The sequence below is a fragment of the Lontra canadensis genome, unplaced genomic scaffold (assembly GCF_010015895.1).
Source record: "Lontra canadensis isolate GAN:19392208 unplaced genomic scaffold, GSC_riverotter_1.0 scaffold16, whole genome shotgun sequence".
In the NCBI taxonomy this organism is placed as follows: domain Eukaryota; kingdom Metazoa; phylum Chordata; class Mammalia; order Carnivora; family Mustelidae; genus Lontra; species Lontra canadensis.
The window spans coordinates 6408726-6434933 of NW_022631010.1; the positions used below are offsets into that span (position 1 = coordinate 6408726).

General features: G+C 40.0%; 1 protein-coding gene across 3 annotated transcripts in view; it reads left to right on the forward strand.

The window, feature by feature from the left end:
- The window catches only part of PTPRA (protein tyrosine phosphatase receptor type A), a 150342-nt gene that overhangs the window by 81741 nt on the left and 42393 nt on the right, over nucleotides 1-26208 (forward strand). The window contains exons 2-7 of one of the 3 annotated variants that reach the window (XM_032859047.1): nucleotides 1993-2071; nucleotides 3062-3403; nucleotides 11479-11505; nucleotides 21924-22008; nucleotides 23235-23308; nucleotides 23503-23639. In XM_032859047.1, coding sequence (XP_032714938.1) covers nucleotides 1999-2071; nucleotides 3062-3403; nucleotides 11479-11505; nucleotides 21924-22008; nucleotides 23235-23308; nucleotides 23503-23639 — 738 coding nt within the window. In that variant the 5' untranslated portion in view covers nucleotides 1993-1998. Of the gene's footprint in view, nucleotides 1-1992; nucleotides 2072-3061; nucleotides 3404-11478; nucleotides 11506-21923; nucleotides 22009-23234; nucleotides 23309-23502; nucleotides 23640-26208 lie in introns of those variants that run through there. The other 2 variants (XM_032859048.1, XM_032859049.1) reach the window with 2 other exon arrangements.

The window sequence follows — 26208 nt, forward strand, 5'->3', positions numbered from 1 at the left end:
TTTGGCCTTTATTTTAATTGGTTTGTTTTCTTAATTGTTGATTTTTAAGAGTTCCTTGTAAATTTTGGATAACAGTCCTTTATCAGATGTGCCTTTTGCAGATATTTTCTTCCAGTCTGTGGCTTGTCATCTTGTTCTGTTGACATTGTCTTTTGCATAGTGGAAGTTTTTAATTTGAGTGAAGTCCAGCTTATTAATTATTTCTTTAATGGATTGTGTCTTTGGTGTTATACCTAAAATGTCATCACCATACCAGGTCATTTGATTTTCTCCTGTTATCTTCTAGGTGCTTTATAGAGTTTACATTAAGGTCTGTGATACGTTATAATAAATTTTTGTGAAAATATAAGGTCTGTGTCCAGATTTTTTTGTGTACAGATATGCCCAGTTGTTCTAGCACCATTTATTCAAAAGACTGTCTTTGTTCCATTGTATTGCCATTGCTCCTTTGTCAAAAACCAGTTGACTGTATTTATGTGGGTCTGTATCTGGGCTCTGTATTCCATTATATTGATCTATTTTTTTTTACCAATACCAGTCGGTCTGGATTACTGTTGCTTTATGATAAGTCTTGAAGTTAGGTAGTGTTAATCCTCCAGCTTTGTTTTTCTGTATGTAGTTGGCTATTCTCAGTCTTTTGCCTCTTATAATCTTTAGAATCAGTCTATCAAAATCCACAAAATAACTTGCATTTTGATTGAGATTGCATCCAGTGTATAGACCAAGTTGGGAAGAACTGACATCTTGGGAAGAACTGACATTGAGTCTCCATGAACATTATTGAGTCTATCCATGAACATTGTTTATGATTGATTTATTTTACATTTAGTAGCTTTTATTTTTTTCTATAGTCAGATATGCCATTTTTACCTTTGTGATTTCTTACATCAGAAAATCCTTCCTCATCCTGAGCTCACATAAATATTAATTTATTTCCTTGTAAAATGTGTTTTTAAGCATTTAATCCTTCTACCCTTCTGGATTTTATTTTTGCTTTGTGAAATGAGGTGATGGTCTGACAGTGTCCCACCAAACACATAGTTATTTTTCCTCAGACCATTTCCTATCAAGAATGTATATGCATACAAATAATCAGCTTTCCAATTTGTTTTCTAACCCTTTTGGAGGTAATTGCATGCTTTCCCTATTTTAGATTATAGTCAGGTGGGAAGAATAGTAGTCATCAAATTTTACATGGTTTCCCCTTGGGAAGACCACCTACTGAGCCCATTTCCCTACTAGGCATGGTTGCTGGTACCAGAGGCAAACTCCTAGGTTGTGTATGAGCCACCTGCATTCCTCCCACCCTTTTTCAGAGATTCTCATGTACCCCTTGGAGATGCTTCCCTCGGAGAGTCACTGCCATATTTGGTTACCATCAGGATGTGAGTCTCTTGAAGATGGGATGTTTGAGTGTATTGCTCCCCAGTTCTTCCCCTAGTACCTAGCTCACTACGAGACACAAAAATCTGAATGGACAGATGAACCACTATTTTCAGTAGGAATGTGCCACGACTCTGATGTGGTTTGAGATGAAATAAAGGTTGGGAACAACTGTATGAGGTCTGTTTCAAAGAGTATTACATCGCAGTCACCCTACCTTCTCCATACTTCCCATGCTGAAGATGCTAAAGCTTAGCACATGGTGAACACAAGAGGAGCTTTTCACAGGACCACTCCCTAGCTCTCACTCCCAGAGATGCAGTCTGGCATGGGGATTTTTAAAAGTTCTTTGGGTGATTCTAAAGTACAGCCAAAGTTGAGGGTAATGCTTTAAGAAGTGTGTTCTTATTAAGTTTTATTTGTATTGATATAAAAACTCAATTAGGTACTTGGATTTGGGGGAATGCATATCAGACTCCCAGAAGATCATTGGTCTGTATGTACATTTTATTGCTGGGAAGATTTTACCCAAAATACTCCTTTGATGAGTATTTTGGACATAGTTACAGTAATATAGGACCTTGTCTAATATGGCTGTCTCCTTTCTAGGTCAGCATGGATTCCTGGTTCATTCTTGTTCTGCTTGGCAGTAGTCTGACACGTGTATGTGCCAACAATGCAACTACAGGTAAATTGTCATTTGATAAGGCTAGTGTTCTGAATAGAATTTTGTTTTCACATTTAATGACCTAAAATTGGAGACCTGGGTGGTATTCAGGAAAGAAGAAATATTAAAGTTTTACTTAAAACTGATGGTATAAAATAAATGTCTTTGGAAATCTCTGAGTCCTGTTGAATGATCAGCATTGCTCTGTATACAATATACTACTTTAAATAAATAGATTATATGTTTATCCCTGAAAAGTTAAAAAAGCAAAACTGTTGCTACTTAAGACTCCTCTGTATTGATTCTGAGAATATACTAATGAATCCACTTTTCTTCCTCCGTGAAACAGTAGTCCTTTGGAGGTGGTAGAAAAGGTCCAGTGTTAGATAAAAGAGAGTGTGTGTGTGGTCTTTTTTTGGTCTCAGGCGTTTGATAGTTTATTTTTTTAACTTATTTATTTGAGAGAGAGAGAGAGAGAGAGTGAGGGGCGGGGACAGCAAAGGGAGAGAGAGTTTCAGGCAGACTCCCCACTAAGAGTGGAGCCCAACACGGGGGTTGATGCAAGGACCTTGAGGTCATGACCTGAGCTGAGATCAAGAGTCGGCCACTTATCCATCTGAGCCACCCAGGCGCCCCTGTTTAAGAGTTTATTAACGCTTGCTGCCTTGTGCCTCATAACTTTTGAGCTATCACATTATTTTTTCTTTTATTTTCTTTTAAGATTTTATTTATTTATTTGACAGAGAGAGGCACACAGAGGCAAGAGAGGGAACACAAGCAGGGGGAGTGGGAGAGGGAGAAGCAGACTCCCCACTTAGCAAGGAGCCTGACGTGGGGCTCAGCCCCAGGAGCCTGGGATCCTGACCTGAGCCAGAGGCAGACAGACACCTAACACCCAGGCGCCCCTGTTTGAGAATTTATTAATGCTTGCTGCTTTGTGCCTCATAACTTTTGAGTTATCACATTCTTCATGGGGTGTTTTCTTTCTTTCTTTCTTTTTCATGTTTATAGTTTTACCTTCAGTAGGCGTTACAAGATCTATGAAAACATCAACAGCAGAATCAGTCAAAGAAGAGACCAAAGCTTCAAATCCTACTTCTTCAGTAACTTCTCTCTCGGTGGCACCAACATTCAGCCCCAATCTAACTCTGGGACCCACCTATATAACCACTGTCAATTCTTCAGACTCTGACAATGGGACCACAAGAACAGCAAGCACCGATTCTGTAGTCACTACACTTTCACCAAATGGAACATGGCTTCCAGAGAACCAGTTCACAGATGCCAGCACAGAACCTTGGGAGGGGAATTCCAGCACTGTGGCCACCACCCTGGAAACTTTCCCTTCTTCAGGTACTAGGGATGGTTTCTGTTTTGGGTTTGTTTTGTTTTTTTCTTTTTCTCTTTGAGGTTACTTGCTGTTTTATTACTTTGTGTCTTCTAGCCATAAAATTTCTTGAAATAATTAAAGTTGCAAACTGATGAAACTTAGATAATAGAGAATTCTCAGGAATATCTGTTTAACATAGACTTAAGAAGAAAGAAGAAACACTCTAGAGGAGTGTTTATGCTTTGCCTGGCATTCTGGTTAGACTGGGGAGGCTTGAGTGTTAAAGGTAGAAGAAGTTTGAAAATATAAGAGAAAGGGGAGGTAATTGATGATGCAAGAGACTAAAGATGAAAGGCTGCAGAAGCTGAGTAATAGGATTAGCCTTGAAATGAAAGGACCCATGGAGACCATGGGAAGGAGAATGGGTTTCAATGTCCATAACAGTTAGGGAGTGGGAATCCTGTGGCCAGGGGTGGATTTAGAGGAGCTCAGGTAAATAGTTAAGTTGCAGTGCCAGCTTGTTGAGGCCTCAGCCCAGCCCACTTCTTTCCTTCAGTCCATCAGTGGTTGAATGGGAAGTGGCACCAAAGATAGAATCAGCCCTGGGTCAGAGACCAGGTGGGGTGGAGCAAATTTCTGACTCCTTGGAGCTTCAGGGTCCTGGTGTGTAAAAGAGAAGGGGTCCCTTAGAGGGCTTCTTTGAGGAGTAGAGGAAATTTTTCCCTGACAGCTGTATAATTGTCATTCCTTTTCTAGCAAAAGTCACTGTTCCATCTTCTGTGGTCTCATCCCCTTTGCTCATATTTCTTCCCTGTTAGATGGCAAGGGCCGCCAGATTGGAATCCCATCTTGCTCATGGGAAGCATTCAGAAAGTACTTGCTGAATTGAATCTCATTTCGTTACTACAGATGATCTCTTTTAGCTGAGCTATACAACCCAGGCCCTGCACCTGCCTGCTTTAATCCCATATTTTGCCACTATAAATGGTAGACAGTCTGCTGAGACACACTACTTGAGTTTGAATTCCTCCCTGGCTGTGTGACCACAGGCAAGTTTATTTAACCTCTGTACATCAGTTTCTTCATCTGTAAAATAAGGGTGAGTGATAGTAATAAAACTAACCTCATTGAGGAACTATCAGAATGAAATGGATTGATAGAGGTAAAGCATTTACAGTGCCCACCTTCACATGGCAAGCACTATTTTTAAGTGGTAGGTGTTGTGCTGAGAGTTTTATAGAGTAACTTAGGGAGTCTTTTTCAAAGTACAGCTCATGACCAATTCATGAAATCAGTTTAGTGGGCCATCATGTTTTGTTTTTAAGTGGATGATCCTGTTCCATTTCTATTCTTCTTGCATTTTGTATATTATTTTGTGAAACTTTTGTTACAGTTATACAGAAACACATACTGAGTAACAGTGTAGAATGTATTTCTTTCTGTGAGTTATAGCCATTACTTGAGGAAAGAAGACAAAATAACTTGTACAAACTGAATTAGTTAGTGGGAAAGGTGAGACAGTAACCCAGGCATGACTGACTTTGCATCCTGTGTTTTTGTGTTCTTCTGTTCTGTACGGTCTTCATTTGCCAGTTCTTTGACATGACTATGGATAATTATCTCCCTTTAATAGATGCTTAATGTGAGAGTATAGAGATTAAATTATTTGTCTTTGATCTCAGGGCTGTCAAGTAGCAAGTTAGGCCTATTTCTCACTTTTGTGGTCTTTGCACTCTGCTGTTAGGGAACCGAGTTTTCCTTTATCTGTCTTAGGTCCAAATTATGCCATAGCCAAGAAACCAGTTATTGTATAGTTAACACATTTCATGTCTCAGGGGATAAGACTGCTTTTCACTGGTGGCTTTTGATCCGTTAAACACAAGAAAACCTTTATGGTACATCAGGATGTCACAACCTGAACCCCCACGTCCTCCTGATCACTACCATCTCATCAGTCCTCCCATAATTGTTACATCATAATTTTTGGTTAAATCAGTATTTGATGTTTTATATTATTATAATGTTACTCCCTGCTGAGCTATAAGTATAATGTGATTATTTTTCCTTTCTTGTGCAATTTTTTCCTGGATTTTATAATTGCCTTATAGTTCTTTTTTTTTAAAGATTTAATTATTTATCAGAAAGAGTGTGTGCATGCACACACAAGTTGGGGGAGGAGCAGAGGGAGAGAATCTTCAAGCAGACTTCCCCACTGAGCGTGGACTGCATTACAGGGCTCGGTCTCATGACCCATGAGATCATGACCTAAGTGGAAACCAAGAGTCGGCCACTTAACTGACTGAGCCACCCAAGTGCCCCAGTTGCCTTATATTTCTGTTTTAGTTTTCTTTTTGCCTGTTGCTAGCCAGTTCTTCTCATAGTTTCCATAGCCTCTCAGTACAGTTTTCAGTAAAGTCAGATCTGTAAGGTAATCTATTTTTTTTTTTTTTTCTTAGAGATCTTCCTCCTGAGTTGTCCATTGTTTTACTCAAGTCTAGGCTTTATCGTCAGGGCTGCTGCCCAGGTGTTGGTGTGGGATTTCCTTTCTCTTTTGTTTTGGAAATTTTCTTTGCTTCCTGACTTCTGTATTGACATCTTTCTTGGATTACCTCATCCTTTGGTAGAACATATCTTCCAGTAGCTTCCTGAGATAGGAGTCAATGAGAGGTACGTTGCATGAGGCCTTGGATGTCTAAAAATGTCTGTAGGGCTATGTATGGAATGTGAGGACATATTTTTTCTTCCAGAATGTTGAAAGCATTGCCCTGACTCCTAATTCCTAGGTTTGGAGGATTCTGTTGCTATCCTGATTCATAATTACACTTTGGTGTGTTTTTGAAAGATCTTTTCTTTATCATAAGTATCCTGAAATTTCACGGAAATGTGTCTTGATGTGGGTCTTTTTCATTCAGTATGCTGGATACTTGATAGGACCTCTGGAGCCTTTGTTCTTCAATTCTGGAAATTTTTGGTTCTTCAGGTTGATATATTTTTCTTCTATTTGGAAATTTTCTTTCATTGTCCATTTTTTCTGTTTTCTTCTAAAACATTATTTGGATATTGGACATAACCTAGATTAATTCTTTATTTTAAATTTTTCTCTCCTTTCGACCTTTGCTCTGAGTCTCTGTTTTCTCCTTTTATATGTGTACGTATGTATATATAGAGTCCTTTTTCTTACATTTATTACACAAATGATACACGTATGTATTGTGTATATTTCTGCAGATTGCTTTTTTTTACTAGCCTGTCATACTTGTTCTGTATTACAGTGAAGAGCTGCTTCGTTGTATGAGTATACCCTAATGTATTTATCCAGTCTTCCCTATCAGTATACGTTAAGGTTGTTTTCAGAGTACAAACAGTATACTTTGTCATTTCAAGCATATATGAGAATATTGATAGGATAAATTATTTTTAAGTATGCATTTGTAAACTGGTGGGTATTGACAGATTTTCCTCTATTGGGAAATTTATTCCTATAAACAGTTTGTTAAAGTGCCTGTTTTCTTATGCTGTCTTAAGTACAGTAAATTATCAAACTTCTGGATATATGCCAGTCTGACAGGTGAAAATTAATATTTCAGTGTAGCTTTAATTTGCATTTCACTGAGTGAGGTTGAGCATCTTTCCGTATTTGGAAAGATCACTTGTATTTCTTTATCTAAGAACTCTGTTGGTATCCTCTGCCGGGTTTTCTTATTAGAATGTCAGGTTTTTCTGACAAATTTATAGAAGCTCTTTAATGTTAGGAAAACAAACTCTGTCTACCTAAGATAAAGTTGCAAATATTTTTCCCCAGTTGCTCATCTAGCTTTTCTTCATTAAAGAAACTATCATAAGCAATTCAAAAAAAATTTTTTTTAAGATTTTATTTGACAGAGAGAGAGAGAGATCACAAGTAGGCAGAGAGGCAGGCAGAGAGAGGGGGAAGCAGGCTCCCTGCTGAGCAGAGAGCCCGATATCGGCTCCATCCCAGGACCCTGAGATTATGACCTGAGCTGAAGGCAGAGGCTTAACCCGCTGAGCACACAGGCACCCCTCAAAGTATTTTTTTTAAAGATTTTATTTATTTATTTGACAAAGATCACAAGTAGGCAGAGCAGAAGGCAGGACGGGTGGTGGTGTGGGGAAGCAGGCTCTCTGCTCAGAGAGCCCAATGTGGGGCTCCATCCCAGGATCCTGAGATCATGACCTGAGCCAAAGGCAGAGGCTTAACCCACTGAGCCACCCAGGTGCCGCCAAAGTATTTTTTAATTAAAAAAATTTATCAGTTTAACTAAATGTTTTCTTGGTATTAGATCATACATAGGAAGACATCTTTTCTTTTTTTAAGATTTATTTTAGCGAGAGAGAGCCTAAGTGGGAGAGAGGGGTAGAAGGAGAAGAAGAGAGAATCTCAAGCAGACTCTGCACAGAGCTCATTGTAGGGCTTGATCCCAGGACCCTGAGATTATGACCTGAGCCAAAACCAAGAGTCTGCTGTGCCACCCAGGCGCCCTTAGGAAGTCTTACTCCAATATTACAAAATTATTTTCCTTATGATTTCTTCTAGACTTATGGTTTCTTTCTTCTGTATATGTATGTGTATATGCATATGGGTGTGTGCTTAAATCTTTGATCCATCTGGAATTTATTCCGATGTGAAGTGTGAGCTATGGATCTTTTTTTTCCCCAAAATGGTTAACAACTTGTCCGAGTACCTTTCAATGAATATCTATTTTTTTCCTCACTGATTCGAAATGCTACCTTACCATGTATTGAATTCTGATACATATTTAGGTTCTGTGCCTATTTCTTGGTATTTGTATTTTCTGTTAATCATTTTCTCTGTCCATGTCAGAACCCCCATGTTTTAATAATTGTAACTATAAAATATTAATATTTGATAAGGTTAGTCATCCCTGTTAATCTTATTTTTCAGAATTTTGCTAGCAATTCTTGATTATTTTTCTTTATGAACATTAGAATCAACTTATATAGCAGGAGAAAAGTTTTTATTGATCATGTCACATTTATAGAACAGGGGCAATTGACATTTTTAAGTCTTTTCTTTAATTAAAGATTTTATTTATTTATTTGACAGAGAGAGAGAACATAAGCAGGGGGACCAGCAGAGGGAGAGAGAGAAGTAGGCTCCCTGCTGAGCAGGGAGTCTGACAGAGGGATCAGTCTCAGGACTCTGGGTTCGTGAGCTGAGCTGAAGGCAGACATTTAACCTGAGCCACCCAGGCGCCCCATCTTTAAATCTTTCTATCCAAGAATGCATTGTATTTCATTTGCTGAGGTCTTAAACTTTGTATTTCTTAGAAGTGTTCCAGTTTTTGCCACTGATGTTGCACATGTTTTGTTCAGCTTATTTCTAGATATTTCAAAGGTTTTCTTTTTGTTATTTGGGTGTTTTGTTTGTTGTTAGTATAAATGGAGTATTTTCTTCCACTATGTCTTCTAACTGGCTGCTATTGGGGCTATAAAGGCTATTGACTTTTTTTTTAGGAAATAGTTGATCTAGATCATTATTTTAGTTTTGGGTGTACTACATAAAGCTATTGACTTTTGTAGGTATATTTTATCCCTGTCTTTTTTTTTTTATTTAAAAGATTTTATTTATTTATTTGACAGAGAGAGATCACAAAGCAGGCAGAGAGGCAGGCAGAGAGAGAGGAGGAAGCAGGCTCCCTGCTGAGCAGAGAGCCCGATGCGGGGCTCGATCCCAGGACCCTGAGATCATGACCCGAGCCGAAGGCAGTGGCTTAACCCACTGAGCCACCCAGGCGCCCCTATCCCTGTCATCTTAAAAAATTTCCTCAGTGTCTGACATAATTTTCTTCAATTATCATAAATCTTCAAATCAGTCTCTTTCTTTTTCTCTTTAAATGAATTGGTGAACACCTTCAGAGCAAAATTAGGAAGCAGTGGTAAAAGCACTGTCTTGTACCTGACTCTCAAGAGGATGTTCTTAGTGGTTTTTCCATTAACCATGGATGGTGCTGACTCTTGGGTTGAGGTAAACATACTTATCATGTTTAGGTTTTATTCATTTACTCCTGCTTTAAAGAGCATATCTGTCAAGAATGGGTGTTAAATTTTGCATTTGCCTGTTCAGCATCAATGAGCAAGGTCATTATGATTTCTCTTTTTGTGATATGCCATGGTGAATCATTTTAATAGATTTCTTAACTTTGAACTATTTGTGCAAAAACGACCCTACTTGGTTGTGTTTTAGTTCCCTTGAATGAACTGTAGCAGTTTGTTTGATACTACTGTATTTGGGTTTTTTTATTGACGTTCATAAGTTATCTTTAAATTAAATTGGTCTAGGTATTTCCTTTATATGTGTGCTTTTTGTTTAATGTATCTGTGCTATTTTTGATAAGTTTTAGTTGTCAGTGTTTTGCTTTGCTTCACAGAAAGAAATGAGCTTTACCTAGAAAACTAAGCATCTCATTCATGTTTTCAAAATTACTTGAATGGATTTGAGGAAAAGTCATCTCTTAAGATTAATTTCCTACATAGCTGTTAATATTTGTTACATATTTATGTCCATTTTCATACTTGAGTTAAGTAACCACTTCTATGTTTCACAGTTTGTTTTTTTCTTCCAAAGAGTCTGCTATTATGTATTTATTAGTTTGTAAGGATAGCGTTAGCCATATCCCATAAGTGTTCTTGTAGGTAGTTGTATTAGTTATGGTGCAGCCTAAACTACTCTAATAAAGGCAGAACAAAATTCAGTGACTTAAGTAGACAGAAGTTATCCTTCTTTCCCCTCTCACATTCTAGTAGTAGACAGAGGGCTTTGCCTCATCAAGGACTGAGTTCTTTTCTTCTTTCTTTTTTTTTTTTTTTAAGAGGGGAAGGGCAGAAGGAGAGAGAATCTTTTTTTTTTTTTTTTTTTTTTTTAAATTCATGATGGGGAGTGGGGAAGAGCAGAGGGAGAGGGACAAGCAGACTCTTCCCTGAGTGCAGAGCTCTACTTGGGTTGAAACCAAGAGTCAGATGCTCAACCGACTAAGCCATCCAGGCACCCTGAGAGAGGAAGAATCTTAAGCAGGCTTCATGGCGGAGCCCGATACGGGGCTCTATCTCACAACCCTGAGATCATGACCTGAGCCAGAATCCAGAGTCGCCAATTAATTGACTGAACCACCCAGGAAACCATAAGTTCTTTTTTTCTTATCAGCTCTGCCAGCCCAACAAAATTGCCCTCATCTGCTTGGTCAGAAATGGTTCTCATTATTAGGTTCTGGTTCCAGCCCCTGAGAATGAGGAACAGAGGAAATGGGGACAATTTCTTTTCCAAAGAATGTGATCCAGAAGTTACCCTTATCCCTTTTGCTTACATCCCATTGCCTAGAATTCTTCATATAACTACATTTGGCACAAAGGAGTCTTAGAAATGCAGTCTCTAGCTTGAAAGCTTTGTGCTCAGCTTAAAAAACCAAAACCGGGTTTCTGTACCAAAAGCAAGAAGAAGAGACTTTTACTGGGGGAGAGTTGGTAGATTCTGCCACAAGAGTGATTTTGTTATTTTTTAGGTATTTTACAGTTTGGCTTTACTTTTAATTTTCAAGTGTTTGTTAATTTCTAGTTTTATTGCATCATGATAAAAGAATATTGTCTGTGTTTTTTCTGTAATGGGGAATAATTTATAAGGGCTTGTGAGAAGTTTTTGTTAAGATACAGAATTTGGTCTATACTGGTTAGGTTATTTTTTTTTTCATACTGGTTAGATTTTATTGCCTATTACCCTTTAGGTCTTTTATATCCTTAACTTAATTTTGCACTGTTGCATTTTAATGGCCTAAAAGACATAAAGACCTCTAATACTACTGTGTTTGTATTTCTTTTTGTGTTCTTGTACTTTTTATGAAGATTGATGTATTGTTTTTGTACTCAGAAGGACAAATCACTGATTAAAGTTTAGTGAGTCTGGGCAGTCTTGTTTCGTATTTGTTGGAGGGTACCTCCTTCTAGCCCCAATATATATAAAGAAGAAAGTATCTTGTTTTCCTAGAGTTTATTTTATCTTAACTTAGGTTGAATTGTAATGTTTTTCTTTGAGAATGAATGTTTCTATTTCTCACTTATTACACAGGTAATTCTGACTCGAAGGACAGAAGAGGTGAGCCACTCACCTTATGTCTGTTGTCCCCTTTATAGTGTACAGTATTCATTGTCTTTGCTCACAGTTTGTGGTAACGTTGTGCGTCTGTATGGTTGTGTGTTTACTTTTCCTTAAGTTGTTTTCCATATTAACCTTGTAGAGAAGCGTAACAGAAACAAATACTATGTTTCTAAATATAGATTATGGATTCTAATAGTTATGATGTCTTTTAACAAGTAATAAAACAGCTGTTATCTTAATTAATTATGTCACCTTGCTAATAGCATCCTTTGGTGATATTAAGCCATAATTTCTACCCTGTAGTAATTCCTAATGTCTAGTCAATAATTGCCTATAAAATTCTAGCTTTTTATGTTGTTTTCCCTAGTCTATAAAGTGTGGACTCTTTGTCATTTTATATGGATATTATGGGTTTTCACTTCTTTAGTGTAATGTCTCCGTGGCTGGAGATACTGTGTAAGTGGTCTAAGCAGGACTGCCAAGTCCCTGGTCACCAGAGAACAGAATGCGTGGGTACTTACGTGGAGTGGCTCATTTTGCTTAGGACAATAATAAGACTGTCATCAGAGGGTGTAAGAGAAAGAGAGATCATTCAAAGGTCTAAGAAATGATCATTGCATTTGAGTTTGGAAAATGTTAATCTGTGAACCAATTTTTCTCCTATGATTTTTTATTTTATTAAATGAGTTTTCTGAGGCTTCCCCCCATCCACTATTTAACCATGCACAGTTTTTCTTGCATAATTAATAGAACATTTGAAGGCTTATGAATTCCCATTAAGTAAGGGAGCATTTGAATCAGAAAAGTAGGTACGATAATCCTTCATGTGTTGTCCATCTGCCACCGTATTTGGTGAGGATTGGTGAGGTGTTATACTGTGCACAGATTTCTTGTGATTTTCCAGCTCTCACTTTCTTAAACTCAGGAACTAGACTCTATCTAGTGTCTTTGCTATTGATATTTGCTTACTAGATTCTCACTACCAAATGTAGACTTAATAGATTTATATTGCAATAGATAGTGCTCGCTTCGGCAGCACATATACTGTATTGCAATAGATAACTTATTTTGCTCTCTAAAAGTCCTCTTTTAACCAGTCTCAGAATACAGTCAAAAGTCGAAGTGGTATAGGCTTTAAGATTAAACATACAGTCTGCTTTCTTCCTCCACATAGTTTGTATTTTCTTAACATTCACTCTTTTCTTGCCCCAGTATTGTCCCTGTTTTACCTAACTAACATGGATTTGAGTGGTTCCAATACTGTGATTAAAAAGAAATGAAATTACCTTAATTATCTAGAGTATTGCTAATTGTGACATATTATTAATATGTATTAAGTTAAAAAAAAATTTTGTGTAATTGATTTTGACCAAACAGGAAAATTGAAGAGACATACATGTTCTCAGCAATATTTAAAGCCCCAAATATAATGACATTTTTACCAGAGCAGATCTCTAGAAGTATTTCTATAAATTTTGATATCACATTCTAATTTTAAAACCAAATGCTTTCTGAGAAGTGAAGCAAATTATTTTAAAATATTTTCATCATAATGGTTTTGCTAAGCAAAGTATATCTTATACAGATGCATTAAATTATAAGTTTTTCTGCACTGGTCTCTGGGATGCTTTTGAATAGCAATGGCTGGTGTTTTAATTGTCAAAACAGAAAGGAATAAAAAGAGACAAAGGGAGGCAGGCAACTTTGCTTCCTTTCTTTTGAAGTCTAAGAAGCTGGTTATTTTATCATGTGTATTATTTTTTAAATATATCGCACTATCCAGTAGAACTAGCTTTTTTCCTAATTGTGGTAAAATATACATCATATAAAATTTTCCATTCCAACTGGATAGTTCAGTGAAATTAACACACTGTTGTACAGTTATCACCACCATCTACCTCCAGAACGTTTTTATCATCCCAAACTAAAACTCTAAACATTAAACAGTAACTTCCCATATCTCCTTTCTCCCAGCCCCTGGTGACCAGTAGTCTACTTTCTGTCTCTATAAATTTGTCTATCCTAGCCACCTAATTGAAGTGGAATCACAGCACTTTTCCTTTTGTAGTCAGCTTTTCTTTTAAAGAGTTTTATTGGTGTTAATTTGGGTGATTTGTGTAATATATAGTAATGCATTAAATCCAGTGCTTGCATTATCTCCTGAGTACCTCTTCCCCATGAAATCAGTGGTCATGAGTGCACTCTTCAGTTGTTCTTCAGTCTTCACTAATTTTACATCTCAGTTTTATTAGTTTTGTTGTAGAGAGAACAGACTCGAGATAGCAGGTTTACTGGAGAGTACTTTCTCTCTCCATAGCATCTGCAAAGCATTGAAGGCACTAGTACTGAGGGAGATGACATGAGATGCCACATGATCAGAGCAAGGGCAGCAAAGGCCTTAGTCAGTCCTGCAGAAAGCTCTGGAGCTGGAATGGGGGTTGCAGGGGCTTTCCCCTGGGCCAGGCTACTCTCTTAGGCCAAGGGTACTTCCTGGGAAAGGACTTAATGAGAACTGTTAAACACTAACCCTCCCAGCAGCTAGGGGAATGGTCTTGAAGGGGAATCTGTAACATCTACTTCCCATTCTCCTGAAGTTGGAGCAGGATAGTGATGCATACTCTCATTCATCTATTCAGAGGTTTTCCTGTGTAAGAAAATGCTCTTGAATAATCTTGATATATATATTAAGGCTGGGAAGTGAGTGGCATTGTGGAATATTTGGACAAGCTGTGTATGCAGTGGTTAAAATCCCTGGACTCAGGCTAGACCATCTCAGTTTGTGAGTTGACTTTTACCACTTACCAGCAGGGTGAGGTAGATATCTGACTTCCCTGTGCCTCTTTTCACCATTTGCAAAATAGGATTGGAACACAGTTTCTGTCATAGGGTTATTTTGGAGAAAGAAGTAACACATATAAAGTGCTTGGCCTACTGCTGGGTCAGCACATGGCAGTTGCTCAGCAGGAGCTGGCTATCACATTGCTACTCCTGCCATCCCACCACTCTGTTACTGTTCCTGTTGATGGGAGACTAAGGAGGTTGGGAGTTTTAGCTGGTCAGTTGGGACTCACAGACACAGGGACACTCCATGCCTCCTGGAGCCTTTGTGTGAGACAGCTCCCAGGGCAGGGTCATCTTGCAACCATTCCACTATGACTGTAAACATTTAGCTATTCTCCTGCACTGTACTTTTTTTTTTTTTTTAAAGATATTATATATTTATTTGAGAGAGAGAGAGATGAGTGGGCAGAGGGAGAGGGAGAAGCAAGCTTCCCACCGAGCAGGGAGCCTGACACAGGGCTCAATCCCAGGACCCCGGGATCATGACCTGAGCCAAAGGCAGATGTTTAACTAACTTAGCCACCCAGGCGTCCTGGTTTTTTAATTTTGTTTGTTTTAAGTCTGGAAAGAGTATCCTCTAAACATTTCTGAAGGAGTCCTTGAACTACAGAGTTCTAGAACCAGGCAAGATAAGCATTCTTTTGAATCTCAGAGGCTCATTCAGGTTTCTCAGCTCTCAAATCAGATCACCTACTCCTCCTGGCTTTCTAAAGAAGTATTTTTTGATCATTGTAGTAAATGCCATTATTATTGTGAACTCCATGGCTTTCCCTAAGTACTTTTAATTATATATTCATTCAGTACCTACCTGTTAGATGCTAAGGAATCCAGAAAGAAAAGAAACTATTCCCTGTCTCATGGAAGAAACCTGTGAACAGGTTTTGATGAACAGGTCTGATGAACAGTCCTGTGAACAGGACTTTGATGCTTATCAAAGTCCACTCAGCTACATGTTATTTGGCTATACCACATAAAGTGCTGTGAGAGAACGTAAAGACTCATGCCTGGAGAGTGGGAAGGATGCATGGAGGTGAACTTTGGGTATTTTAAATTAATACAGTGACTGAGAAAAATGAGGAGCCATCGGATAGGCTGAAAGCAAGGAGACATGGGAGAGCAAGTCAAGTATTTGAGGAACTGTGCACAATTGAAGCACATGAAGTGGAGAGTGGCCAGAGCCAGCCTCTCTGCACAATGGACCTGCTAGTACAGTGAACTCAAGGGTCAGGGTGTCTCCTGGTGATGGGAAGGAAGGAAGTGACATGGTCAGAATTTTGTTTTAGAAAGATAATGCCAGAGGCCTCAGGGAAGTTAGGTGGGCAATAGAAACTAGTTTCTGAATGATAATTTGGCCCAAGACAAGATTGGGCTCAACCCACTGGTTGGGCTCTTGAGTCAACCTGTTTTTTTTTTTTGTTTTTTTTTTGCTGTTTTTAAAGCCAGTGGGAAGTACTTAAAACATTACAGCTCTGCCTTTGAGAGATGATGAATACTAATATCGAAAAGCATAGAGATGAGTCAAACGGACTTTAGGGATTGAGGCTAAAGGAGTATGGCTTTTACTTCAGTCATTATTTTTGTAGTTGACCAAGGTGTGTCTGAATCTTTAGGTGACTCACCAGTCTACACGTGAGCCCTTAGAATAACATTACCCTTTGTTTTCTTGGGAAAAGGATATAGCAAATAAGACGTCTGTTGTCCCAGAGTACCATTTTAGTGTTTTTGAAATGGTGTCCCCATAGCCTGAGTCTAGGAAGTGAAATTTGCTAGAATGGATAGTGGAGAGGAGGTGGGGGTAGGCCAAGGAATAGACCACTGTGCTTGTCTTGCCTACACCGGCCTGCATCATGCAAGGCCACCTCCAGAAGACCTAGACCAGGACAAGCCTGAGACATGAGATGATGACCCTGTCCAGTTAGGACGGGACCCTAGGAGAGTGACTTGATCCTGAGCCTATCTAAGTCTGAGATTTGATACAGGGAGCTGTAAGGTCTCTCCTGTTTTCTTAATAGATCTGAGTCTCCTTCCCTCACAGAGGCCTGAGGACTTCTTTACTATCTCTGTTGTCCTTAACTGTATCAGAAACATAGTTGTAATTCAGATGTCAACAGATAAAATACTACTTCTATTACAGAGGGCTGTTTTGGCCTGAAAGCTTGGAAGAGTTAAAGTGGTATTGGTTTATGTAGAGTATGAAGAGTCAGGAGAATAGAGTAACTTTGTGGTTTTGCTTTAGATTTGCAGCTTTATACTATGGGCAAGTTAATCTCTGTGCTCAGTTTGTCACCCATAGAACAGGGTTAATAGTGGTTTCTATGTTGGGGTTCTTAAGAGAATTGAATGATACATGTTTGGTGCTTTGCTCTGTGAAGTGCTTACCTGCTATGTAAGTGCTAAAATATTAACTGTAATCATTTTCATTTCTAAGGTATCTGGTAGCTGACTCTTCTTGTCCTATTGCTTATAGTTGTCAACTCTACTACTATTGGTCATAAATAATACTGCACTGTTCATGCTTTACTTACTCCATCCATCCATCCGTCCATCCATCCATTCAGGATTTGTTCTTACCACCCCATCTTACATCACAGAACAACCTCCCCCATTTTCTCTTTTACCCTGCCTTATTTTTCTTCATAGCACTCATTACTATCTGTATTATATATTTCTTTACTTACTTCTTGTTCTTCTTCCTCAACTAGAATGTAAGCTTCATAAAGGTAAGGAATTTTGATTTATTCACTACTGTACCCTCAAGACCTGCCTGGCACAGTAAGTCACTCAGTAAATATTTATTGAATGAAAGAATAAATATTGAGTGCAGGGATATCTGGATGTGATCTCAAATCCATGCCTTCCGGAAATTTGTAATTTTATTGACATATAACCTATGACTTTAATTGAGTGGGATTGGTGTTGTAGCAAAGTAGATACATAGTGTTATGGAAGTGCAAGAAATGAACAGTTACCCACAAAAGGTGGTATTTGACCTAGAATTGTATAAGAGCAGGGGTGGTATTAACATTCTAGATCAGGGTTTAGCAGATTTTTTTCTATCAAGGACCAGATAATAAAAGAATTTCAGTTTTGCATCCATACTATCTCTGTCACATATGTTCAGCCCAACCTTTGTAGTGCAAAAGCAGTCATGGGCAATACGTAAATGAATGCAAAGCTGGCAGTGGGCTACGTTTGGGCTGTGGTTTCCCTGTTTTCAAGACATAACCATTGAGATGAGATGAAAAGTGTAAGTGCTAACACTGAAGTAAAGTGGTAAGTTCACAGGGATGCATTGTAGTGTTCTCTTTACACATATGTGAGTTTGAAAGTTTTCTGTAATACAGAGTTTAAAAATACATGTACAACTTCTATTGAGGCAGGGGAAAAACCATCAGCACTCTCTGACAAATCGTCTAGTCTGTGTAGGGTTCTGTTTTCCCAGTGAGTCTGGATGGGGCACCACAGCTTGTTACCCAGCCTGTCGATGTGCTGGCCCTGCACTGGTAGCATTCTGCTACCCCAAGGCCTCCTCTCATTCCCAGGCCTGGTTAACTCTAAGCTTGAGGTGTTTCCAGGCCCAGACTGGTTGAACTAGTATTTACCTTTCAATTGAAGGCTCTTTGGCTCTGTGGCTCTGATTGATCTCTTCAGCAGTCCAGTCAGTCCCTCTTCATTGTCTTCTACAGATCCCTGTTTCAGATCTGCTGATGCCACTCTTTGTTGCCTTCCAGATAATGATTTTCATTCATTAGTATTTTTATTTTTTTTTAATTTTTAAAAAATATTTTATTTATTTGACAGAGACCACAAGCAGGCAGAGAGGCAGGCAGAGAGAGAGAGGGAGAAGCACGCTCCCCACTGAGCAGAGAACGGGATGTGGGGCTCGATCCCAGGACCCTGAGATCATGACCCAGGCCAAAGGCAGAGGGTTAACCCGCTGAGCCACCCAGGCTCTGTATTTTTATATTTCTTCTATCATTTCAATGTACTTTTGGGAAGAGAAAGAAGTAAAATTATGGATTCAGTTCACTATCTTAAGCCAGATGGCTCTAATTACCTTCTTTTAATGCCTGGTGTACATTGTGATTGGCATTTAACAAAGACCTATTTAATGATAGATCATTAGTCTAGTATTTGTTTAATGCCAAATGTGTGAGAAATTTTTTCTGGGTTTTAGGTATATGGTGAGAAACAAAGCAGATATGTAATTCTTGCCCTTGTGGAATTTATGGTATAAAGGAGGGACACTCCTTAATCAACTATACTCAAATAAATATATAATTATAAAGTGTGGGAGGTATTACCAAGGGCAATAACTGTGCCTTATGAGAATAACAGGGAAGATAATAGCCGATACTGACTGTGAGTACATAATGTGTGCTGCTTACTGCACCAAAAACTTCACGTGGATGATCTCATTTAACCTTCACATAACTTATTTTAGCACTAAGGAAACTAAAACTTAGGATCGTAATTTAGTTGTAGGAAGTCAGGAGAGACCTCTTTGGGAAGAGTAACACTTGAAATGAGAACTGGATGACTAGGAGGTAGCTAGGCAAAGAATGGAGGGAGGTTATGTAAAGCAGAAAGGCATGACATGTTTGAAGGCCTAAGGAAGAAAGGAGCTCAGCATGAAGGGTGCCAGTGGTCAAAATGGAGTGAGCAAGGAAAGCATAGCAGGAGATAGGGTGAGCAGGGGCTGGTGGGGAGGTTGTTTTAGGCTGGTGTAAGGGTATTAGATTTCATTCTAAAGGCTTGGGAACTAAAAGGTTTTATAAGAGAGGAATATGATCTGACTTGTTTTCTTAGAGACCACTCTGCCTGGTTTGTGGAGAAAGGATCAGCAGTGGACAGAGGCTTACTATGATCCAGATGAGAGAGGATAGGGATTGAGGCTATAGTGTTGGCAACAGAATGGAAAAAGGCAGACAAATTGGAGGCATTGATTTTAGCCCTAAAACATATTACTTGCAGCTGAATTGAATATAGATGATAAGAGGAAATCAAGGGGATATCCACATTTTTTCCTTGACCAGCAGGGTGCATGGTAGTGTTCTCTACTGAATGGTGAGGGGAAGGCTTTAGACATGGAAGGTTTGCATTGCCTGTGAAATTTAAGTGGGGGTGACATATAGGCTCAGAAGAGAGAGCTGACCAGGCAGTGCAAATGTGGGACTTGCTAGTGCATCATTTGCGCTTACAGCCATCTGTCTGATCAGCTGGATTGCAGAGAAGAGTGCTAGGGACAGAGCCCTAAGGAAGTCAGACATTTAGAGACATTGTGTTAGAGAGGAACAGCTAGGGAGGTTAAAATGAGATGGAGCAGCCAAGAGATAGAAAGAAAATCAGAAGCATGCTTTGTTGTGGAAACCAAGAAATGAAAGTTCTTCAAAGAGGAGGGAGTAGTTTGAATGCTCATTTTCAGATGACAGCTGCATACCAGGGTGTGTTTGAAAATTGCCATCAACAAAGAAGCATGGTGGGGTGCCTGGGTGGCTCAGTAGGTTAAGTGTCTGCCTTTGGCTCAGGTCATGATCCCAGAATCCTGGGATCGAGCCGTGCATAGGGTTCGCTGCTCAGCAGAGAGCCTGCTTCTCTCTCTCCCTCTGTTGCTCCCCGTGCTTGTGTGCTTGCTCTCTTCTCTCTCTCTGTCAAATAAATAAATAAAATCTAAAAAAAGAAGAAGAAGAAACAAGGTATAATACCTTCCATCTCAAAAAAAAAAAAAAAAAAAAAACCAAAACAAAACCTCCATCCCACATGTCCCTCCAGTTGCTTTTCATTCTCTCTGCACCTCTTTATGGTAGAAGTCCTCACTTCAAATGAAGAGTCGATATCTCACTGTCTTTTCTTTCCAGCTTTATTTCACCCCATTTATGCTGCTTCACCGACTACTCAACTGAGACCACTCTTAAAACAGTCTTAGCTGTTGTCTTATCAAATCCAATTTCACTTCTCTGTGAAACTCACCTACCTAGTCTTTTGTAGTATCTGATTGATTACTCTTCCTCCTTGAAAAACTCTTTTTCTTGGCTTTTGTGACACCATATTCTGCTGGATTACTTCCCACCTCATGACTACTGCTTATGAATCAGTTTAGCTAGCTGATCTTTTAAAAGAATGTAAATCCAGTGATATTTCTGCCCTTTTCAGACTCCTCCAATCACATAGTGCTTCTCTTCACATTCAAAATTAAATCCACACTGCTTACCATGGCGCACAAAGCCCCAAGTCTTCACATTCCTGCCCACCCCTCCAGTCACATCTGGTACTAAAACTGGCCTTTGTGCTATTTCTTGAACTCTCCAAGCTGCTAAGGGGTATTATGCTTGCTATTCCTGTGCCTAGAAAGTTCCTTGCCCAGATTTTCTCATGGGTTACGTCTTCACATTATTCAGACCTCTGCTCAGTGTAAGCACTTCAGACCTGCCCAAACTACTCTAAAATAACTCCTTCCAACCCATCAGTCTCTATCCCGTTACTCGTCTTTTCTTCAAAGCACTTGTCCCTGTCTGAAATTGTATGTTTACTTGTTTCTGAATAGTGTGCTGCTGCTTCCCCCAGAATGTAGGCTCACAGGTCACTTGTCTGCTTACTCTTTTCTCTGTTCCCAGAGTCTGGAGCAGTGCCTGGCACATAGTTACTGGTCAAGAAGACAAGTTGTTGAGGTGACAGTAATGGATGTAATCCAGCCCATACGTGACAGGATTGACCTTTAGATGGGAGGGACATGCCCTCCCTTTTAGCAGAAGGGGAAATGGTGAAGATAGTTATAAACTCATACTGGTTGTGTGGTTCATGGTGGGGATGTGGGATTGGAGGAAGATGAGTCAGCACCTGGTCAGCCGCCATGAGAAAGGAGGCTAAGTATTGGGTGGATGGGAAGCAGGGCCCTGTGGAATGAAGGGAGGAGTCATTCTGTCTCCAAGCCAGATGTTGCTATAGTTGGGCTCCTGGTAAAAGGTGGCTGTGGAAAGAGGTAGAAAAGAGTACCCAGCATTTTAGATACATAGTGCTTAAGAATCTAATAATGTCTCCCTGCTTTAATCAGGAACACTATTCTCTGTGCCAGGAAACTATTTGCATTTACGATAGGAAAATTGTCCTTTTTCTCCTCTCTCCCATCCTCCTCTAGATGGAGCCCATTGAGCCTGGGACAGAGCACATTGTTGGCCCTGCACACCAGCCTGCCATCAGGATTGATGTGTTTGTGCTTTCAAATATTTGAGTATTTTTTATGTGCGAAGCACTGTTTTAGGCTCTGTGGCTTTGAAAGAAACATTCAGAGGGTTATTCTAATCCAGGGAGAGACAGGAAACAAATGTACAAGTCGGAGATGGGATAGGCGCGTCACTCTAGGTTCCTCTCCCTACCTTTTCCCTCCCATTCCACCCACACTGGCCCTGCGGTAGCTGTGGGAAATATTCTCTCTCTCACTCACTCTGTCTATGCCCTGAAAGCTACAGAAGCATGGAATGAGCCCATCTTCCTTATCTGGGTGTTTCCCTGAGCAGCTGACTTAAGCCCTCCATTGCACACAATGGTAATAACATGTTCTATTCTCTCAATTTCAGATGAGACGCCAATTATTGCAGTGATGGTGGCCCTGTCCTCTCTGCTAGTGATTGTGTTCATTATCATAGTTCTGTACATGTTAAGGTGAGCATGTTAAATGCTAAAGTGAGAATTCTAAAGCTTCTGCACTCTCTCGGATTCTTTTTCAGTACACCAGGATCTCATTAAGCCCACACAGTCCAGAAGATAGTAAGATAAGGACAGTGAATAGAATAGAGGGGAATGTTCTATAATATTAAGATTAAAATTCTACATAGAAACAGTTTAAAAGCTCTACATACTTTTCTTCAAGACCTAGCCACCCCATCCCCCCCCCCACTTTGCTTCCATCTGCCCAAATTCAATTCCCCAACTCCAGTTTAACCTAAAGCTCAGGATGGTGGTTTGAGGTTGAAGGAAAAGCTATATAGTCTGTGTTATTACTGATGGGTGACTTAAGACCCTTAGATCTAGCCCTGCTGAAGCAACCCCTAACAGTACCTGATTGGAGATGATGTGGTAAATAGAGACCTATTCTGTTTCTAGTTGGAAGTTTGGGACAAACCTAGGATCTAGGATCCCTAACCCTAGTGCGCTAAACTGAACTATGTGAATTACAGAGTTCCCCTTTCTTTCTTCAGGGTCCTCTAGATATTACTGCTCCCACAGGGAGAAAAAAACAAGGAGGGGGAACGCCAAGGGAGAGAAAAGGAAGGTGCATTTGTCCTTTTCTTGTTGAAGTTACTGCCCTGGCTGATTAGGATTAACCCCACCCTTATCTTTGGTTTAAGCCTATCTGTGCTCCTTCTGTTGTTTTGCAGGGATAAAGAGTGGGGAACCTTATGCACCCCTCCAGTTTGTCATAAGTCTCCCCTGTTCTGCAGGAGACTTGTAGCTAGACCTATGTCCACCCAATCTGAAGCTCTGGGCTTCTTCCTGACTACACTGGGGAAATACCAGGATTTTGTTTGATAGGGTCATTCTTATCTCCCCTCCACTGCCCACTTAGCCCTTCCCCACCTGGTGTGGTGTTCATTTCCAGTGAGTCCTGCACTTGGAGCCACACAGAGGAGCCCTACAAAGCCAGAATATACTGTTATGGCACCTGGGTTGGATTCTAGTGTGCTTAGGATGAGCAGGAGCATCCAGAGGCGCTGGGTCACCTCATGAAATGGAGCTGCCTCAGTATGTGCAGGACCCCTCTCTAAAAGAACATCTTTATTTAGTAAAGGAGGTTTAGGAAGCTGAATTGATATGTGGAAATATAAGGCCAGTGATTGGAGTCTCTTGACTCTGTGCTTACTTTTTCACTATGAACATTTTCTCTATAGGTTTAAGAAATACAAGCAAGCTGGGAGCCATTCCAATTCTTTCCGCTTATCCAATGGTCGCACTGAGGATGTGGGTAAGGCACCCCTTCATGACATGGGGAACCTTCGTGGAGAAGAAAATCAAGAAATAAAGGGTTTCCCCATCATACAAGGGATAGGGGAAGACTTGAAGAAAGCAGACCTAGTCCTTGGTGGCCTGGTGCATGAGGTAGAATCCCCAATTTGGTCTCCAGAGCACCTGACCAACCTCCCCACTTGTATACTGCAGAACCCCAGAGTGTGCCACTTCTGGCCAGGTCCCCAAGCACCAACAGGAAGTATCCACCCCTGCCCGTGGACAAGCTGGAAGAGGAGATTAACCGGAGAATGGCTGATGACAATAAGCTCTTCAGAGAGGAATTCAACGTGAGTTCTTTGCTGAGGCTGGCATGTTGGCAGGGAGGAAGGCAGACCAAAGGTCAGGCCTTTTCAGTCATGGGGTAGAAAACAGGTTTTTCTAATGGGTTAAGAGGTGAGAAATTTTCTACTAGACTCCTTTCCTATGTGATCGTAGATAGGAAATAAGATTTGTCTTAACTCTCTCATCTACCCATCCATCCATCCATTCATCATCGCATCTGTTACTTTTTTTAATAAATACTTATCAAGCATCTGATACGTGCTAGGTGCCAGAGATTTGCTGGGGAGCAAAAAAAGATCCAGTCTCTACACTCAGGGAACTTGCCACCTAGTAGGGAAATCCCCATAAACAAGAGCGAAAATAACTGTTTAAGTTCAGACAGCAATAGAGGACATGAAAGACTGGTCCATAGTTGTAGGAGTCTATATTAACAGGTGGCATTTTGGGGTCTGAAACGGGTCCCAGAGTGTCATAAGTAACAGACAGTAGGTGTAAATGAGTATAGAAATGAGGATCATGGAAAACGATTGAGCACAGGCCTCGTGTGGGGTAGTTTTTTGTTTTGTTTTGTTTTGTTTTGTTTTTAATAATTCCCTAAAGAAGCTGAACATGTTTGTGAATCTACCAGTTGGTATGACCAGCCCAGCAATTCTGATCCCAGTTCAGAAATTCCTTGAAGATACTATGTTTTAATTGAGACCTAATCATAGGCAAGGGCATTGGTAAAGGAGAGTGGGGAATGTTCCAGGCACTGGAAGTAGCAGGAGGCAAACTATCACTAGTGAGGGTGGGTAAGAGAAGGGCACATTTGAAAAACCAAAAAAGGGCTACATGTGGCTTAAAGGCAAAGGTTTGGGGAGGTAGCAAGAGAGGAAACCATGGAAGAAGACTGGGCCAGACTGTAGATGTTGTAGATTATCATGAATGAAATGAAAAGCCATGGACCAACCAGATTTATATTTTGGAAAAAATATATCTGGCTGCTAAATAGAGAAGATCCCAGGGGGAGAGTAGATGAAAGGAGTATAGTTAGGGGCTGCAAGGGTTAAGATCATAGGTGCTAATACATTGATATAAGATGGTAATAATTATAGAGAGGTGATGGACATAGAGAAGCAGTTCCAGAGTTGGCTAATTGATCAACTTGTGCATTATTAAACTCTCAGTTTCCTTTACATCTCCTACTCGGCCATGTGTCAACTTTATCTCTTAGACTGGCTCCCCTCTTGTTGCCAAAATGGCTTCCTCAGTTCTGAGTGCCACATGGAGTTATAACGAGGCCCAGTGGGAAAAGGATGACTGTTTCTTCCTGTGTGTGTCCTTTATCAGGGAGGAAAACTTTCCCAAGAGGTTCTGAAGACTTCCCTTGTTGCAAACTCCTTAAATCAGCCCCAAGCAAGAGAAAAATAAGCTTACTACAACTGACTCAGATCAGTCTGGAGTCATGTAGGGGATAGGCAAACAACTCTACAGAATGGGAGCCATAGTAGCAAAGAGGAAGGAAGGAATAGTTATTGGGTAGGTGAGTCACCCCTCATATCTGTTCCCATCACTGAAGGGCTTAGGGGAGTAAGAGAGTGATAAGGTCAGATTTGCACTCAGGCAAAATCACTAGCTACAAAGTGGAGAATAGATAAAAAAGAAAGCAAAAGTTAAAGTAGTTAAAGTAGGACACCATTTACTAGGAAAGAGTTAATGAAATAACTTGGACTCATTTTTTGGTTACTGGAAAAATGACACCGTTTAATGCTCATTATTCATTGAAACGTTTACCTCATCCCCCAAGATAATACACCAGCCTTATCACCAGAGCTAGGTCCCCAATAGGCACTCTGCTGTTTTCATAATCTGTAGTGCCCACTGCTTCTGGGTAATAGGGGCTGTGACCCCAGGCCAAACTTCTTTTTCTGTAAAGTGAGTTGTTTAGAGGAATATTGCCTGAGGTAAAACATTCCGGTAAACCCCTGGATGGAGGTGGTATTCCTGGAGGCATGGTAGGCAAATTGAAACAAATATTATGGTGAGAGCCCCATTGCTGTGCTACCATGGCCACTATGTTCATGGGCTCATTAGGCCAGCGCTGGGACAGTGAAGGAAAGGGCTGGGCAACATATCCTGGATTTTTTAACAGTGAGTGCTGTCTGGTGAGCATACACATGGAGCATAAATATTTCCTGTCTTTCTTGTTCCAGTTATCCACCATCCAGGGATCGGCTTAGATCCTGACCTCCAGTGAGGTAGTGTGATACCTTGCTTGAAGTTCTGTTTCCTGGAAGGACTTCTCTTTTATATTCATTCAGAGTCATCTCTTAAGTAGATTATCCCATAGCAGTCTACTTCTAGAGTGGGCCAGTACATCTCACAGAGCCATTTGTGTACCAGGCTGGACTTTTTTCTTCCATTAACTGTTGATATCATTGGAATTCAGTGTCTGTTGAAGGAGTGGCTATGTGGCAAGTGTCCTGTACACATTACTTCCATCTAGGGGTAGAATTCTGTTGGACATGTCCAAATTTGTGGCTTATGGAATCATGTGATACTTAATTGATGATGGGCAGTTGAAGTCACTCTCAT